At 54.0% G+C, this 14,920-nt stretch overlaps 1 protein-coding gene across 4 annotated transcripts in view; it reads right to left on the bottom strand.

The window, feature by feature from the left end:
• Tp73 (tumor protein p73) overlaps positions 1 to 14,920 on the bottom strand; it is a 94,932-nt gene that overhangs the window by 38,373 nt on the left and 41,639 nt on the right. For 3 of the 4 annotated variants that reach the window (XM_031379671.1, XM_031379672.1, XM_031379673.1), the window contains 2 exons: positions 12,143 to 12,223; positions 11,536 to 11,641 (listed from right to left, as the gene is read on the bottom strand). In XM_031379671.1, coding sequence (XP_031235531.1) covers positions 11,536 to 11,641; positions 12,143 to 12,222 — 186 coding nt within the window. In that variant the 5' untranslated portion in view covers position 12,223. Of the gene's footprint in view, positions 1 to 4,223; positions 4,493 to 11,535; positions 11,642 to 12,142; positions 12,224 to 14,920 lie in introns of those variants that run through there. The other variant, XM_031379675.1, reaches the window with a different exon arrangement.

The raw sequence follows: 14,920 nt of genomic DNA on the forward strand, positions 1-14,920 counted from the left end.
ATCACACCATCCAGCCCACCTGCCTGCCACACCTGCATGTCCATCTGGCCACTCCCACCCATGTGGTCAGGCTCTTTGTCTACTTCCCACACAGAACCCTACAGTCTTTCTGATCACCACTGCAGGCCTTCTAAGGCAACTGTGCTATTGTCCTCTAGCCTTGTCTTGGTCCTCTGAAGGTCCCTCCAAATCCTCTCTCACACCTGACCATCTCCACAGATGCTCTGGCCCAGCCACCAGATAGTTAGATCTCTCTACCTTCTTTTATAGCTTCATGAGCTCCACATTCTGTCTCCAGCTGCTACCCGGCAGCCACCGTCTCTACCTCATCTGCTCAACTGCTGAAGCCCCCAGACACTGCGCAGCCACAGTGCAATGCCCAATCTCACTTCTCAGCCCCCTGCAGCAATTCCCCATCACAGTCGAAAGCCTTTGAGACCACTCTCACATACTCCCTTCCTGACATCCAGCTGGTCAGCAAGTCCAGTGCAGAACAGCTCCTTTCCCCACCCCGCCTTCCCTGGGTGCTGGTGGCCCTCACCTGGACTTCATCCCTTCTCCTAGTCTCGGCCCTGCCCCCTTGTGGTCAGTTCCAAGCACTGCACCAGGTTTTTCTAGAACCTAGGCCAGCTCCACCCCTCTGCCCTACAGCTCTTTTCAGTTACACTGCTATCTTTTCCCACCTGGGGCTACCCCCTTGGGCTCCTCCCGTCCAGAAACCATGCTTTCTGCAGGAGCACAGGGGAGCCTGCTCCAGACAGGGTGGACTCCAGACCTGGGTTGTACATGACTGCCTTACACAAGAGTTTGAGGCATTCGTGCACAGATGTATACTGACAACTGTTGTGCCATGTGTTTGTGTGTGCATGTGGTGCGTGTGCGTGTGTGTGTGTGTGTGTGTGTGTGTGTGCACGCGTGCATGCGTGCTCTCGCTCATATGTTGGGCTGGGGGTTGAGGAATTGGAGGACAACCAGGTCTGCCAGTCCTGCAACCATGATGCTGGTTCTGCAGAGAGAAAGCTGATCTCCACTCCACACAGAAGACACTGAAGAACCAGGACACTCTTGCCTTAATGTATCCTGGGAAGCTCTCATTCTCCCCCCTTTCTCTCCCCCTGTGTGTGTGTGTGTGTGTGTGTGTGTGTGTGTGTGGTACATGCAGGAGAACTGGAAATTGACAAAGAAGCTAAGAGTTTGGGATCTCAGGAGACAGTGCCAGCTGCAGCCTTTCCTGGCTCATCTCATCCCATCTAGCAGGCCCAGCTCCAGTGGCCTCAGCTCCTTCCAGTTCTGTAAATGGGTTCCCTGTGTGCAGGAGGACCGAGCTGATCCTGCCTTGCGTTCAGGGCTGGACTCAGCTGTAGGTCATCACTTGGTCAAAGTCTCTAGTCCTCAGAGAGAGAAGGGAAGGTGGGAGGCAGGGTCACAGGAGGAAGAACATGTGCCCAGTTCTCTCAGCAGCTTCTCTGTACCTCCACGGACATATAAAGGCATGGCACAGTCATGGCCAGAGGCCATGTGACATCACTGCTCATCTCTGTGGCCTGAGCAGGCATAAAAGTTAGTTACTACTACCCCGCTTACAGAGAGGGACTGTCTCAGCCCATGGCCTCACTCCCCCAAAGCCATAGCTAGTGGACACCAGAGATAAAGCCACAAACCAAGATGGGGTACACTTATGAGAAAATCCATCCAGGGATAAGGTAGCATCCTGAGACTCAGTCTGGTCTCCAAGGACAGCTCTTGCCTATGGGTTCCCAAGTGGCTACTGCAAGTTGCAGGGACAACAAAGGCAGATGGTGGGGAGGGACACACGGGAAAGGGCTCAGTCCACATTGGATTTAACATTGGGTGAAGGGTTACTCTTTCCTCCATGATCCTCTCACAAAGAAATAAGGAGTCCGAGTCACCTGCCCAGTCCAGCCCTAGAGGAAGAAGCTTGGAGTCCCAGCAAATCCCGAGCTGCACTGCCACGCTGGGCCAAATGCAGAGGAAGCACATGACACTATGCTGAAGCAATAAACGAGAGAGAAAGCCACAGAGCCCGCGCTCTAAGAAGAAACAATGGGGTCTGGGGAGATGGCTCAGTCAGTAATGTGCATGCCACAAAAGAATAAGGACCTGAATTCGATCCAAAGGACCCACGTGACAGGCCAGACACGGTGGTGTGTGCCTGTAATTCTAGTGTTGGGAGGCAGAGCCAGCCAGCCAGCCCAGTCTAGCCTACTCAGCACACAGCATACCCAGGTGCAAGTGAGAGACTCAAAACACATAGTGCCTAAGGAGTGATACCAAAGGTTCACCTCTAGCTTTCATTTGCACACACATAAACACATACACATGCACACACACCACACATGCACCCACAAACACATATATGAATACACACCACACCATGCACACACCACATCTACACACACATCACATGCACATACAGTCCCCCATATGCACACACACATATACACATCACATACATAACATACCACATGCACACACACTACACCACTCCGTACTACATGCATACACACATAAACACACCACATGCATACACACATACCACACACGCGCGCGCACACACACACACACACACCACTGCTCCACAGCACACCATAACACACAAAATGAGAAATACCATGACATGGTAACCACCACTGGTTCTGAGACCTAGGGCGGCGGCAGCAGCAGAACCAGAGTCAGTGGCTGTCTTGGGGGCAGGTCTCCATGTGGCCCTGGATAGTGACGCTCTGTCTCCTTCTGGCCTCAGGAAGGGAACCTATGCAGAACCATGGTTCAACCTACACTCAGTCTTTCCCATAGGTGGTACCTGATCATAAGAGGATACATACACACTAATGCATACACACACACCACATGCACACACACATGCACACACCACATATACACACACATACCATATGCACACATACACACCATATACACACCCCCACATGCACATACACACACACAAACACACACCACATGCACACATACACACACCACATGCACACACACACACCATATACACACCCCCACATGCACATACACGCACACACACACCACATGCACACACACACCACATGCACACATACACACACCACATGCACACACACACCACATGCACACATACACACACATACCACATGCACACACATACACACCACATGCACACATACACACCATATACACCCCCCACATGCACATACATGCACACACACACCACATGCACACATACACACACCACATGCACACACACACACACCACATGCACACATACACACCATATACACACCCCCACATGCACATACACACCACACGCACATACACACACACATACCACATGCACACACATACACACCACATGCACACCCCCACAGCTGGACCCAGATGTTGTGGGCTGTCCTGGTGCTGTTTGTACTCTGATGTTAATTATGCTGCTCAAAAAGGGCTGCCCCCTAAGTCCGCCACTCAGTGGATCACTTACTCAGGTGATCTCGTGTGATCCTTTCCCCATTTTAACCGCTCAATAAAGGCTGTTCAATTAGCAGCCTGATGTTTGCCTGACCCTAGGGACCTGGCAAGTCTGGAAATGAGCCCAAGTCCCTTGGGCTCAGGCCAAGCACAGCCTGTGGCTCCTTCCATCCTTCTTTTCTTCTGCTCTCTGCCAGGCTGGCTGTTGCTGCTTGAGAAGAGCAACAGGGAACTTTGGGTCTAGCCCACTGCCTGTCTCTGCCTTGGAGTTCACACCCACACTGAGGAGAGCTGGTGGATACGAGAAACGCCCCATCTGCGCTGTCAAGTGAACAAAATCCCAGGTGAGGATGCTCTTGGCAGGGTGGGGCAGCTTCACACCAAAGCCCAAAGCAAAGATGACCTCTTTGCAGAGCTCCTAGGGACCCCGAGCATGGCCAGAGCCACCAACCTCAACAGTCATTTCAGAAGTATCCAACCCAGGGGCTTAGGCAGCAGCTCTCCCATTGTGACCAGATACCAGCCAAGCCTCCCATCCCACACCCCACTTCCTGCCCATCCTGTAGCTGCTGGTCCCCAAAGATGAACAGAACCAGAACCTACCCACTCTCCAGCCTATCCAGTGCCCCTGGTCACCCATCAGGCAGTCAAGAGAGCATCTCTCTGAACCCCAATCATGGCAGACTCTGCCAAGGCCCCTAGATGGATGGCATCAGGCCTCTAAGCAGACCCTATACCAGGCACATTATACCTACCGTGGCAAGGTGTCTCATGGGGTCACCGACGTAAAGCATGGTAGGCTCGTGGGGGTCTGCACACGCTGAGGAGCTGGTGTGCCGCGGGACGAGGCATGGGTCTGGGTGGCTAGGTGGGGTAGGTGTACACTGGTGGCTTCCCGGTGGGGTGGACTGAGGGGTTGAGGCTCCGTGGCTAGGAAGGCAGGAGCCAAGGATGCTCAGAAGTGTGCGGGCTGAGAGTTGGCATTCTCACCCTGCCCATCTCCCTTATTTCTGTCAACTGGCTGCATCCAACAACAAACCAGGGCCCACCCCTTTATTCCTCATGACTATTCATCAACGTAGGGCAGGCCTCAGCTTGCCCGGAGATGTGTTGGACCGCACCAAGCAGGCTGAGCAGGGGGAGCAGGTGGGGATGCTGGGTCAGTGGTTGGCCTGAAGATCACGCACTCCCACCCGGACCCTTCTAAGCTGCCACTCCATGAAAGCTCTGGGGGCTGTGGCAGTCACCTACACACAGCCTATGCTCTAAAGCATGAGCAGTCAGCCATTGCAGTCAGGGTCGGGTCACCCTGAAGGAAGAGATGGTGCCGCCAGCCTTGGGGACCCAGGTGAGAGAACCTGCCTCCTCCCAGGGAATCATGGACCCATAGGGACCACCCCAAGGTTTGAGTAGAGGAAAGACACACCAGTGTGCTTGTGCCAGAGGACCTGTGGAGAGCCGAGAACATGGGCAACTACCGTCAAAGGCCCAAAGTGGTGGATGGAGCCTAAGAGCCCATAGTGCTGTCTTACAGACAGTATTTTGTCCTTGCTCTAGCTAAGCCCAGGAAGCAGAGACAGGTCCACTCCACCAAAGAGAATTCCTGAAGGACCACCTGAGAAGGCACCACAGCCATGGTGGACTTTGCACAACGAGGGGCTCTATATCAGCATCTGCCTACTGGGGACTGTACAGTGGATACTCCTGGTCTGGGGGCATTTGAGTTTCAGGTTTGTTTCACCCATGAAGTCACCTTCAGTGGCCCACGACAGATGTGTGTCCCATGAAGGGGACGTTCCGCACTGAGCTTCCAGGCCTCCTGGAACAACAGCTTGAACCCTCCCCCCCCCCACACACATTTAGAGTTTAAAGATGTTCAAGAAGATGCAGAGAGTCCTCTGTCTAACCCTTTCTTCCCAAGTTCCAAACCAGCTTCCTTCTACCTCTCCAGAGAGCTGGCAGTATCTGGTCTTGGTCTGAGAGCTGAGGCAGTGGCTGTAGCCCCTGCTCAAAGCTCTGGAATCCACAGAAGCAGCAAAGACGGACTACTTCATACTGAGCCCTATGATGGTCTGAGAGGCGTGATCATGGCTGGGGCTGCACAGGTGTGCACTACTCTTAAGTCAGTTATGAACAATAAAGTCAGATTCTAGTCTAATTTTGGGGAGAGCAATCTTTGGAGAAACACCACTCAGGGGTCGATGTACAATGGATAGACCAGGGGTCAGCTGCAGCCTCTTGCCATGCAGACGAGGACTGGGTTTACAGACTCCCGCCCCAGTTGGTGTGGCCAGGCTGCTCCAGAGAGCCCTGAAGAGCTGGCCTTTGGTTTCCAGATTGGGGTTTGAGCAACTGTGCCCCTCAGCCACTCTGGGTCCTCATCAATCATCTGTCATGTTGTTTTTACAAATAACCCAAGGTGAAAACGAAGGGAAGGAATGAGGGCTGGAAATGAGAACGGGACTGACTCAGTGAAACTCATGCCTAACTACCAGAGGAGGCACGTGGCCTGAGAGCCTGCTAGCCTTGAGGGATGGTCTGGCCAGGGAAAGGGGTCCCCAGCACTAAGCTCTCCTCTCTGCCAACCCCCAGCCTGGCTCCTGCTTCCTCCTAGGTGGTCTGCCTGACTGCCTCCAGTGCCATGGCCCCAGGAAGTGCCCGCTTCTCTGGGGGTGACACACTGGAGGTTCCGCCTTGCTGGCTACTCCCTGAGAACTCTTAACAGCTGAGGTGGGAGCAAAGTTCTGCAGGACCCCCCCTGGCTTTCTGTCTACAACACATACTCAAGAGTACAGTGCCCGAGTATGGTGTGTTGATTCAGGAGCAAACACACCATGTACTGTCCCTGCTGGTGGCTTTGTCCTCTTTGCCTGGACCCTGGAGTTGGGGAGAGGAACGGGCTTTCAGTGAGTCTCTGGAGCTGGGGGTCGGCTGAGTTCAGTACTATATACCCATGACACTCTTGTCACCAAAGCCTGCAATGGAAAAGGTGGCCAAACCCACTGGAAGTGGTGGCTGAGCTGGAGGTCCCCAAGTGGATCACACAGAACACTTGCCCTGCCTTTCCCTCACTGTAAATTCTCCCTGCCAGAGTCTATCCTTCCTGACCTACCTGCCCCAAGGATGCAGACACAGGACCCATGCCTGTCCTTCTCTAGGGCAGGAGAGGGATGCCCCCTTCCTCAAAGCCAGCAAGGCTTTCTTGGGTGTCCCTTGGGGTCTCAGGGTATCCACTCCCCAGCTCAGCCCCCTGCAGGCCACAGGGAGATCAGTACAGTACCTTCTGCCCAGCCAGCTGCAGCTCCTCCCCAACCCTCTGCGCCCATCTGCTCATAACAGCTGTTGCCAGAGAAAGGCGCCAGAAACAGCGGGAAAGAGGCACCTGAGGGGGGGTGCAGGCCTGGAGGAGGATGTGGAGAGGTGAGAAAGGGCAGTGATCCTGCAGCCACACCCAGGGCACCCGCCTCTCTCCGCTTTCCTCTGTGGACCAACGGTACTCTGTCCTTTTTCTGCCTTTGAAGAGCTGGACTGGCCTCTGGCTCTTGGTGTCCACCTTCATGAGGTCCTTGGAGAACCAGTGAAGCAGAGAGAAAGGTCTGATCCAACACTGGGTATGGAGGGTGAGAACTGGGATTTCTGCCCCCGAGGTCAAGCCTCTACTGCCCCTTGGCACACAGTTGGTGTTCACAATGCAAACTTTGCCCTCCACTCAATCTCCCAAGACAGTGTGGTAGGGGCCTCATTGATCTGGGACCTGTCCCCCCGACAAGTGACAGCATCAAGAGAGTCTCATCCTTGCTGGGCACCCTGTGACCATCCCTAGCCTTTGGCATGGGGCCCTCAGCTCCCCCTACACAGCACCCAGGAGAGGCATCTCCGAGTTCTCTTCTTGCTGGACAGGGGGATCATTTCACTTTTGAGACAGGGTTTCTCTGTGTAGATCAGACTGGCTTCAAACTTTAGATCCCCCTCCACTGGCCACCCAGGGGCTGTGATTAAGCATGTGCCACCACACCTAGTCTCCAGGTGGTTTGTAAAGCACCTGGAATCTTCCAGGACAGCCAGAACTGAAGGCTGTTTCCAGGAGCAAGGAGCTCCATATGCAGAAGCCAAAATGGCCAAGGGGCAAAACCAGCTCTAGAGTCCAGTGGCCCTGCGTGGCAAACTGTCTAGGGTCCCCAACAGTGTGGGAAACACAGGCTCACTGTCACTTCCTACGGACTTCTAATCCGCCTGCCTCCCAGCCTTGCAGATAAGGCCACTCAGATCTAGAAGACTAAAGGATCCTGACATCTTTCCAGCTTAGAAGGCCAGGATGGGCTACAAACCCAGGACATCTAGACTCAGAGATCTTCAGTTTCCTCCTTACCCATCACAACCGTCTAGACTCTGCTATGGCATCTACATGGCCACAGGAAGCTAAGGCCACAAGGGCTTCCCTCACCACGCCTAGGGTTCTCCCCAGACCCACTAGGGGCTCAGCTGCTCCTGCTCATCCCATTTGCTTTAATCTTACAACACACTCTTCTCCAATGAGACACGGGACTGGTCAGATGTCAAGGCCCGACCCACCCCTCCACACAAGGCCAACCAGACGAGCAGGAGGCTGCACCTCTCCCAGGGTCCTCTCCATTCTAGCCCCTTCCTTCACCTCAACTTCACAGGCAAGGACATGGAGACTCAGGAGCATGTGAGAACTTGAACTCACTGGTTGTGCCAGCTTCTGCCAGCCATTAAGGTGGGGGAGAAGGGTATCATGGAGTTCTGAGGGTTTACTACAGCTGGTAGACCTGTTCAAGGCCTTCCAAGGGACAGGAAGCAATCTCCCACTCAAGGTCCCTTAGACACAGAAGGAACCATTGAAGAGAACAGATATCCCACCTGTTCAAGGACCGTGCTGGCTTAAGCCATGCCACCTTTGCTGCTCTATTCTGGTATTTGGGTGGAGCTGTCCAGCACACAGGAACAACTGGACACCAGTCAGCACTGAGTAAGGTTCTGTGGGGATGGAGGAAGGTACCTGAGAACACAGGAGGTGGGGTTGCTGAGTCCTGAGAACCTCAGATACCAGAACTGCCCATTGAGCTGAGAATATGCCTGGGTAGTGTTTCTTGTCCTGGACCCAGCGAGGGACTGGGCTAAAGTTCTCAGGGATGGGGATAGCATTTGGGAGCTTCCACCTAGTTACAACATTGAGCCGTCCTAGGTACCCCAGCCCTCTTAGAGCCCTTTCCTGTCTGTGCCTCCCATACCCCCTGAAACTCTAAACCATACACGCTCAGGCAGTCTCTTAAAACCACCCAGCACTTTAGAAGCTGCTGCAGACAACACATGGAATCCACACGTGAATCCATGGGAGGCACACCCTCCTCCCTATGAGAGTGCTCACCAACTCCTCCCTCAGAGTGCTCCACAGCTCCTCCCTCTGATGTCCATCAGACTTCAGTGCCCCCAAGGGTGAGTCAGCGGGCTCAGCTCCTGGACTTCAGACACTGGACATAGCAGAGGAGCTGAACATGGGCCTGGGCAGGCTACCTCTCTGTAGCTTCCCCAGACCAGTACTTTGTAGTCCATGCCTGGACCACTGCATCCTCAGGGCTGCACCCTAAAACGATGGACCCTGTGGGTCCCCAAACCACTCCCACACATCTGCACCCCAAACTGTCATTTCCATAGCGCCTTCATCCCTGGACCCAGAGATGTTCCCTGCAGAGACAGGATGCCCCTTTCCTCTGTGATCCTAATAAGCTGTAACCGACCATGTAATTTATAAGAACAAACTTCAACTACCTCATTTCACGGTGTGCAATATCTAGTGCTTCCTGCATTCCCCCGCCTGCCCCCAGCTTCCTGCAGCCTCTGCAGTTCTCTACAGTTGCCTCCCCACCCCCCGAAAGCCCCTGCAACCCCTGCAGCCCCTGCAAGCCCTCACCCCACCCCCAGCTCCTGTAGTCCCAATGAGCTCTGGAGCACTGCAGCCACATGGCCCTAGTTGTCACTCATCTCTGAGCCTTGATTTTTGCTATCAGGGCTGCTGGGAGTTCTGAACATACGGGAAGCTGTCTCTTGAAAGAACTGGGCAGGAGGGTCAGCTGAGCCCTGCAGGAGGGAGGCCGGAAGTCCTGCTTCCAGGGAATTCCCACTTCTAGGAGCTGAGCTGTGCGCCCAGGAATTTCATCCATGGCTTTACTGCAAGGCATGTTACTACCTGAGAAAGCGGGCCCCTTATTTGCGGAGGTGTTGAGCCCCACCCGTGTTACCCCTGCTGGAAGCAGCATGCCCCAGCAGGTGAGTGCTCAGGAGCACCCGCCAACATGTTTACATTGGGCATCTTTGGGGCCAGGGTGGGTACCACATCCCTAGCCTCAGGGACCCGGGACTGTTCCCTGCTTCTCCCTTCAGTAACAGTGGGGTCTCTAAGCATTCTGCCCTCTCAGGCATAGGCTGGGTAGCTTGGACTAGGGGGAGGTAGCTTCCAGAACTCCCGAGGGGGGCATCTTTAGAGTCTTTGTGTAAGGCCCTCTCTCTCTGGAGCCTGGTAGCCATTCCCTGCCCTTCTAGACTGGAGGACACACAGATCCTAGATGATGGGTGTCAGAATCAAGTCTCTAGGGAGTAGCAGGCATGGTGGGGGGACTGCCCTCACCAAGCTGCAGGACCATTCTCTTCCCCAAGCCCCAGGGTCTCCTTCCACAGCATCTGCCTCAGTTTCCTAGCCTGTAAAATGGACACTCACAGGTGTTGCACGAAAGTGAACTGCTACTCTGAGACAGGCTCCAGAGCTGACAGAGATCAGGGCTGGATGGGCAAAGCTCAGAAAAGTGGACATCACCAGGATGATACCTGATAGCCCCCTAGCCCTGGGGCTGCCACTATAGGACAGAGTCTTGCCCAGTTCCATGGGGGATCAGTGGGCTCTGTGCAACCTTCCACCTCTACAGAGATAGGAGGGAGCAAGGACATAGTGTCTCCTGCCCCTTCAGCTTTATGGTACAGTCATGCTTGCAACTGGAGCCCCATGGGCTTCTTGCTCACTGATGCCCAAGGTGGTCAGGCTTCCCCCTCCAAGGAGGGGTCAGCTTCACACTGTGCTGGCCTCTGGAGTCCCTGGCCCTCTAGCACATGGCCCATCAGGTGGTAGTGGGAGGAAGGCTGCACTGAGACACACTCAGCTACCTGGTACCTCTGCAGCTGACATGTGCCAACTCGGTCTGGGCTTTGCTCTTTAATGCACTTGCAGGGTTCCTCCAACAAGTCCCCGCCTGACACTTTCCCAGCCCTCTTGCCTGTGGGATCCCAGCACCTTGGTGGTCCAGTAGGGGAGCATGCTGAGGACAGACGCTTTGGGGGGACTTCCTCCGGAGCTGAGGGCTTCACATGCCCCTTGCACGCACCAGTCGCCTTCCTCCAGCTCCAGGCACCACCAGGACAAAGCAGTGGTAGCCAGAGTGTGAGGCAGGATCAGAATCCAGGAGCCAAATTCCAAAGGCTGGCTGCTTGGCACCCCTCATGGTCCCAGAAAAGAACCCACAAGATGGGGAATGGAGCCACTTCCCCACTGGCCACATCTTCTTCTTCTAATGTAAGGAGCCTGCCTCAGTGCCCCCTGTCCTGACCCGGTCCAGAGGTAGCTACAGGGACATGGGCCAACAGAAAGACAGGGACAGTTCAGAGGTACATAGCAAACAAGCATGCTCAGACTGACACGAAGCAGTTTTTCTGGTCCAAGGATAAAGAGGGATACTTTCTCCACAGGGCCTCAAGATGTTGGGCAATCCCAACTCCCTTCTCTCTGAGGGCCGAGGCTGCCTAAGGACAAAGGTACCCCAGGAAAAAACCAGAGAGAAGCAGGTGAAAGAGGAAGTGGCCCCAGGGAGTCACCTGGATCCAGCCACACCTCCGATCATGCTGAATCCATTCTTATGTAGGAGTTGACAGTAACATGAGCTCATTATATATTTCCTTCTGACCTAAGGTAGGCTACCCAAAGCCCTGCTTCCTCCCTCCCCCTGAGAAAAGCCAACCACATTTATCACCAGCCCCCAGTCTTTAGCACAACCCGCTCACCATGCCTTGCAGGTGGAAGACGTCCATGTTGGATTCCTCGCTGCCCGATGCCTCGCTGTTCCCTTGGCTGGTCTGAGGAAGGTCAAAGTAGGTGCTGTCTGGCTCCCTGTGTGTGTGTGGGAAGGACAATGGGTGTTAGTGTCTGTTCTAGAATCCCCCGTGCTCCCCTGGCTCAGGACACCAGGCTACCCCATAGCCCCTGGTAGCATGTATGTGTCTCAGGAGATCTGGAGATTTCCTGCCCAGCCCCCACAATCCCCACCAGCCCTCTGCTTGCCCCTCAGGCCTATTAGAAAATGCTTCGAGTTCGAGGCCAGCCTAGTCTACAAAGTGAGTTCCAGGACAGCCAGGGCTATACAGAGAAATCCTGTCTCAAAAAAAAAAAAAAAAAAAAAAAAAAGAGAGAGAGAGAGAAAATGCTTCATATACATGGTCTCTGTGCCCACAGCCCTCTAGGGAACTGGTCAGAGGACAGACCATGACTGTGGGTTCCATGCACCCAGGATATGGCCCAAGGAGCTGCTACCTCAGCAGACCCCTCTCCTAACCTATTCCAAGGCCAGCCAAGGCCAACCAAGCCCAGCGAGGCGGAGTTCTCTATACTCACAGAGAACTCCACAGGTGCTCGAAGGTGGAGGAGGAGGAGGAAGAGGAAGACTGAGCCATCTCCCCAACGCTGCCGCTCATTCTGGAAGAAGAGGGAGGACAGTGTGAGGATCGGGGAACCCTGCCTTCTTCAGTACCAGGAGAGCCAAGTGGACAGTAGCGGGTCTGCCTGTGGTGGATGGTGCAAGGAGACCCCAGAGCAGTGCTAAGTCCTCCCACTCACGTTACCCCCCAACCCCCGTGTCCCTCCCTCTTCACTGCCTCACTTCCCTTCTCTTCCTCCCTACCAGCCCCCACCCCCACCCCCAAGCAGCTCATCCTCTGGTCCAGGAAGTGAGACTGAGGCAAGCTGGGTTTTAGACACATTCCTCGATTCTGTCGCCAGAAAACGCGTAACAAGGGCATGAGCCTTCACGTTGTGCAGATGCTGTTGGGGGAGTGAATTTAGTCTTCGTGGTCATGGGTCAGTTTTTGGCAAGAATGAGCCATGACGACCATGACCGTGTCCTGAGCCTACAGCTGTGGACGGCCAGGGTTATTTCAAGCCAGGTCCTGGTTTGTGTATGTTGTTGGGGGAAGGCTGTGCCTTGTCCCCAGGACTTCGAGACAGCTCAGACTACTCCAGTTCCTCTTAGTAAGGGCGTGTGTGGGGCGCCCCCTGCTGGAGCCATGCCTGTAATGCACAGCTGTGCAGGCTACCATGGGACTCAAGACCTCAAAAGTCCTCACCCCGCAGGGTCTAAGGCCAAAGTCCTGGGATTGCCCTGAAGTTGTCACCTGTGGATGGTCTCCTCAAAGGAGATAAAGGGGAGCAGGATCACTCAGACCCCGGCTAGTACCCACAGCCTCTTTCCCCACAATTTCCTCAGCACAGCCCCCCCGACACGGAGGCTCCGCCCACTCGCAGTCACCCTGGAGGAGTGGGCAGGGTACAGGCGCTCAGGCAGAGTAAGTTTTGTCCTCGTGGGAGGGTGGGGCAGGGAAACCCCAACCCACCTGTCTGCTGCCCGTGTCCCAGCTAAGGAGCCCTGAGGCAGCCTTCTGAACCCTGGGAACCAGCTTGGCCCAGCCCTGCACTGCCAAGCAGACAGGTCCAGACTTGCCCAGAGCTGGCAGGGCAGATCTGTCGCTTTTGTCTGACCCCAAGCAGGCGGCTGCTTATAGCGGTTTGTGGCACACATCTAGAGATGGCACGCGCCAGGCCATGGGTCCTCAGAGAAGTGGCACAAGCTGAGAGGGCCAGTAATAGGGGTCCAGCTGAGCACAGGCAACGAGAAACCTGAGGGTGGAGGCTCAGTCAGCAAGGGAAGATGACACAGGACAAGTATCCTGTACATGTCACAGCTCTGCCCTACTCAGAAGACAGGCTCAGGGGCCCTGCCCAAGGTCACACAACTATAAAAAGCCCGGGAATTAACAGGTAATTTGTGCTCTTCTCCAGTAAAAAAAATTAATTTTTCCTACCTTCCATTCATCACAGTCTTGAAGGTTTTGACAAGCCATTGGCCAACCAGCATGGACAGATAGGTAGAGCTGCCTTCACTAGCTCTGGGGAACATTGGTCAGAGAGGTATCTCTCTCTATGCAGGCAGAGTAGGCTGGCCAGCTGGGCCAGGCTGGTGGACACCCTGAGACCCAAAAGGATATGCTTAGAGGCCCTACCCCAGGGGCCACTTGGTCCCTTTCTCCCTTTCACACAGACTATGCCAAGCTCAGAAAGGGAAAGGACATGGCTCATGTCACACAGTGAACAGACTCCAGGTCCCTTCACAGCAACATTATTCACTTTAGCCAGACGGGTTGGGGGGCTGGGAACGCATCAGAAGAGTAGCTGCCAGATACAATATGACCCGATGTGTTAGGTGACATTTGACCATGACCAGAAACAAACTGCTGATTCAAAACAGTACAATGTAGACGAACTGTGAAAACCCAGCTGAACAACCTACGGTCCGAGCAACAGGTACAGAACAGGAAATCCGCAAAGGGAGTTAAAGGCAGGTTGTGGGTGCCAGCCTGACCTGCTACAGCAGTAAGGAAGGGCTGGCTCATGGGGCCTGTGTTTCTCCTGGGGATTAAATATGCTGGGACCAAGTAAACTGTACTGTGCCACAAGATAAACAGAGGTCACTGAGCTTCATGCTTCAAAATGTTGTTTTGAACATGTGGTGCACACATACAATCCCAGCTGTGCCAAGGCCGAGGCTGAGGCCAAGGCAGGAGCATCATCAGTTCAAGGTCAGCCTGAACTACGTGAGACCTTGTCTCCAAAAACAACAACAATAATACTTTTAAAATAAAATGTTAATTATATGTTAGGAGAATTTCTGGGTGTCCCTTAAATTTTTACTTAATTACATTGATTGATTGATTTATTGATTGATTGTGTGATGTGGTGTGTGTGTATTCCATGGTATGAGTGTGGAGATCAGAGGACAGTTATGAGGAGTGGATTCTCTCCTTCCACTACATGGGTTCCAGGGGTTGAACTCAGGGATTGAACAAGGCTTGGCAGCAAGCACCCTTACCATTTCACTGGCCCACACTTTTTTTTTAATTAAAAAAAGAGAGAGAAGCTGGGCAGTGGTGGCACAAGCCTTTAATCCCAGTACTTGGGAGGCAGAGGCAGGCAGATTTCTGAGTTCTAGGCCAGCCTGGTCTACAGAGTGAATTCCAGGACAGTCAGGGCTACACAGAGAAACCCTGTCTCGAAAAACAAACACCACCACCACCACCAACAACAAAATCAGAACCAGAGAGAGAGAGAGAGAGAGAGAGA

This window comes from Mastomys coucha, unplaced genomic scaffold, assembly GCF_008632895.1.
Source record: "Mastomys coucha isolate ucsf_1 unplaced genomic scaffold, UCSF_Mcou_1 pScaffold18, whole genome shotgun sequence".
Lineage (NCBI taxonomy): Eukaryota > Metazoa > Chordata > Mammalia > Rodentia > Muridae > Mastomys > Mastomys coucha.